The following is a 4,145-nucleotide window of genomic DNA, read 5'->3' on the forward strand; positions in this document are numbered from 1 at the left end:
CCTGCTGCACAAAAGCAGCATCTCTCAGTCCTGCCTCTTTCTTCCTGAACATTTTCTTGGAGGCTGTCCCCATTTTTGAAGGGTTTTCAATAGACCAGCCCTAATTAAGCTTGTTTAAAGAGGTGGACTCGGTTCCCGTGGGGTGGTTTTGTAGTCGGACGCATTTTGATGGAGCTGCTCACCCATGTGCTGGAGGCACGGGGCACGTGGAGCACCTACATGCACTTGGGGCACCCATACGCGTACGTGGGCAGTGCTGATGGAAACAATTACAGCAGATTACGCTCGTCATGAGGAAGCTGTTGATTTACTGTCTTTTCCTACACCACAAAGCTGTTTTGTTGGCTATTTATGATATTTTACAAAACTTTTGTTTAAAAAGAAATAATCACTAGTCTCTCAGATCACAGAGCCAAGTTCTTTCCCCAATTAAGACATATGTCAGAATTATGAGTAAACCAGGAGAATAACTTAGTTCAAGAATGTCTGTGGCTTTCCTTCCTTCCCTAGCTTTGCGTAGCAGCCGTTGCTCAGGGTAAGGACCGCTGTCCCCACACACCAGCTCCCTGTTACAGGTCTCTAACATTAATAAGATGCAATAAGAGAAGCTGCTCTTCTATTTTTCACTCTTCCAACAGCTAAACAGATGAGATGTAGATGCGAGGTGGGGGCTGTAAACAAGACCAGCAGCGTACCCCACACAGAACGGGACTTGAGCCGAGCCACAGCTCTGCTTCCTGGCTGCAGCATCTTCTGTGGTGCCTCCCTGAGCTATGTGCTGCAGGGCGGTGGGACCTGGCCAGCGTGGCACGGGGCTGGGGCTGCATGCGGAGCTGCTCTGGGTTCTGCTCCCTGCGCACACGCTGCTGGAAACCCTGGGCTGGCGCATGGTTCTGGCACAGAGTCTTGTTCAATCGGTTTCTGACCTTTCCTCTGTGTGTGCGTTACCTGCGTATCTGTATTTGAGTGTCCTGAGCGTGTCAGAGCCTGCAATGTTTACCGTATTGTAAGGTATGTTATCTTGTGTGGTTTTTTTTTCTTTTTCTCCTTTCCTGCTCCTTCCCGGTCCCTTCCTCCTCCCAAGTGCCCAGCTCCCCCAGGTATTTAAGAATCCGACAGCCCAATCTGGAAACCATCAATCTGGAATGGGATCACCCAGAGCATCCCAATGGAGTCCTCACGGGATACAACCTTAGATACCAAGCCTGTACGTTCCACATGTTGCCTTCTTAGTGATAACAACTCAGTCATTAACTATTTTCCTTGCTGCCAGTCACCGCCTCACCTAGCACAGGAAGCTCTCCGTGAGGAACTGGAGCCTTTTGCCACACCACGCTGGTGTTGGTCCTGGAGTAGTGCTGGGCAGCTCCAGCTAACCAGGGAGGGTGGCGGGTGCTCAGCAGTTCTCCAGACTTGACCTCTGGAGGGAAGGAAGTGTGATCTCTGATTTAGAAAGATCTTTAAGTGCAGTCTGAGCAGCTCACGTGCTCACTCAAACACAAGCTCCCGCTGTAGAGGAGGTGCAGAGCCCGCTGCAATGCCCGGGCAGTACGGCCTTAGCCGAGAGCCTGGCACTAGTGCTGTGCCCTTCCTTGAGCACCCATACAACTCTGAATGTCCCCACTAGCGTGTCCCCTCACCAGGGAGTCACCAACTGCCCTAGACAAAGTGTATTTAACAGCAGCTATAGCTCTGAGCATTCATGGCCCCACACACTGGCTGGTCAGTCCCGGAGGCGAGGTGATGAGGTAGATGGCACCAGGTACTTCTGAAAGAAGGCTGAAGCTGCCACGACCTGCCTTTCCTTCCCAGTTAATGGATCCAAAACGGGCCGAACCCTGGTAGAGAACTTCTCCCCCAATCAGACAAAGTTCACCCTGCAGAGGACAGACCCCATCTCGCGCTATCGCTTCTTCCTGCGCGCACGGACCCAGGTGGGAGAAGGAGAAACCCTAATGGAGGAGTCGCCAGCCCTGCTGAATGAAGGTATGTGCAGCAGCAACAGCTTCTGGCTTTGCTGCAGGGGTTAGGGGGGTGACGAGACATGTGTTGGCCAAAAAGTGCAGATCAGAGAATCGGGTGGTCTACAGAGCAACCAGTACAAGGGATTACCTGGTACACAGCTGTTGCCTACAGCTGAGCTAGCCACGTGATGGGCCAGGAGCAGATGCTGCAGCTGAGATGCTGCAGAGGGGCCCTGGAGATGGAGGGCATCTTGCCCTCCTCTTGCTGAAGGTGAAGGTCTAATCCGCTCCTCGGCAGTCGCTGTATGAGCTAGACAAGGGCCAGATGTGGATGATTTTTACGTGGTTTGAAGGGGATGCAGCAGCTGCATCCTCCAGGCAGTGAACCTCAGGCAGGGGCTGTGGTGCCACCTTCCTGTCACCTCATAACCAGCAGCAGACTTGACCCTCCAAAGCGAAGCCCCAACTCCCAGACTCATAATAAGATAAAACGCCCATTGTGAGGCATTCATCAAACTAAGTGAAAGTTCAGGAGCCCCGAGGGAACTTGGGGAGACAAAAGCTGGCTCTTTCCTTTCTTTAGTGTTTGCTGAAAGACCTATGATTTGGTTAGCGCACTGATTTAATGGGGGTTTTGTCTCCTTTCCTCCATCTCCCCCTCCCCAACTAATGGCTCTGAGTAGAAAAAGTAATTCCTACTGATGAGCTACTGGAAATGAAATGCTTCCTGACACCTCTTAGGTGGGCTCCAGCATCGCTAATTGACGTGACAGGGGCTGCATATACTACTGGGGAAAAAAAAAAACCAGCTAAGTTACACCCTGGCAAACATGAGAGGAGACACGTCATTGCCTTTAAAAAGCTTTGCAGAACAAACTGTCAGCACAGGAGTGGGATTGAAGTTGTTGGTGTGGCCAGTCAACAGTTCGGGTTGTTTCATGTACGTTTGCTTTACTGGGTTTGTTTCTGTACGCTGATAACGGTGACTGTTAGAGTGCAGCTGAGTAAGAGCCATAACCAGCCGCTGCTGGGTATCGCTTCACTGGTTTGTATCGGGAAAGAGCATGTATGCCAGCGGAGCAAGGTAAGGTCCCCCCCGTCTGGGGGTCAAAGATGTGCTCCCACCGAAGGGACAAACTGCTGCCATATAGCAAAAAGACAAAGAATTGGCCGTTAAGCAGCAAGAAAAAGTAGTTTACAGTCTGAAGTTACAGAAATGCAGCCGAGTTTGACCTCAAAATGTGAGACCCTGAGATACAACGCAAGACAGATGAGTTCCGTTCATGACAGGTACACGCGTATGATGAGCAGCTCTAAATGCCCCCTTTGATGAGAAGGTACCTTCTGAAAGCTGCAGATTAAGAAAATTAAACCCCTTAGTGCATTTAGAGGTGGTTTTCAGCCTGCCAGACTCGCCCACCTGAGAAGCTGAAGTACGAGACATCTCTCTGATGTTCCGCACTCAGGGCTCCACCCCGCTGCGGCAGGACGAGCGTTGGTGTTAGAATTACACCAGAAAAACTAAAGTCCAGTTCAGAGTGTCAGAAGCGGCCCTTGCTGGGGTGAGGTGTGAGTACCTGCTTCAGCTCTTTGCACAGGCCCCTCCACTGCAGAGCCAGCATGTGTTGAACTGGCGATCTCTATCTCCAAGGGGACGTCCCTGCTCCCTGTCCTGGGCGCAGGAGGGTGATGGGTTGTAGCTAACGCATTTATTTCCTCTCTCTCAAGTCTCTGGTGACTGTGTGCAAGTGGTCCCGTGTCTCTCGTTGGTGTGTTCTGGTTGTTTTATCTATTCCTCTGTTTTCTCTTCCTTTCTCTTCTATGCTCTCCTCGTATCCCCTTCTCTATCCGTGGCGCTGCCCTCTGAAGCCACGCCAACCCCAGGTACCGTACCAGCCGGTGGAGGTAACGGGCATGGGGCCAGGCTCTCTCTGCGCTCGCTCGCTCTAAGCATGCACTCCATTAACCCTTTCACTGGGAAGGCGACCTGTCACCGCTCTAAATTGGGCATATGAAACAAGGGCAGGGAAAAGCGAAGCCCCCCAGGCAGAAGGAACAAGGGCAGGTTCCACAGTGGGACCTGCAGAGATCAAAATATCGTTGAGTGGGGCTTAACAGCCTAATGGGAGCTGAAGCCACAGCCCCTGAGGCTGCCACAGACCACACGAGCCAAACCAAGCG

General features: G+C 51.8%; 1 protein-coding gene across 1 annotated transcript in view; it reads left to right on the forward strand.

Moving 5' to 3' along the window:
- NFASC (neurofascin) overlaps positions 1-3,869 on the forward strand; it is a gene marked incomplete at its 3' end in the record, with an annotated part of 28,658 nt that extends 24,789 nt beyond the window's left edge. The window contains exons 22-24 of the mRNA XM_010144952.1: positions 1,085-1,207; positions 1,813-1,986; positions 3,834-3,869. Coding sequence (XP_010143254.1) covers positions 1,085-1,207; positions 1,813-1,986; positions 3,834-3,869 — 333 coding nt within the window. The remainder of the gene's footprint in view (positions 1-1,084; positions 1,208-1,812; positions 1,987-3,833) is intronic.
- Between the last annotated feature and the right edge of the window lie 276 nt (positions 3,870-4,145).

The sequence above is a fragment of the Buceros rhinoceros genome, unplaced genomic scaffold (genome assembly GCF_000710305.1).
Source record: "Buceros rhinoceros silvestris isolate BGI_N320 unplaced genomic scaffold, ASM71030v1 scaffold8741, whole genome shotgun sequence".
In the NCBI taxonomy this organism is placed as follows: domain Eukaryota; kingdom Metazoa; phylum Chordata; class Aves; order Bucerotiformes; family Bucerotidae; genus Buceros; species Buceros rhinoceros.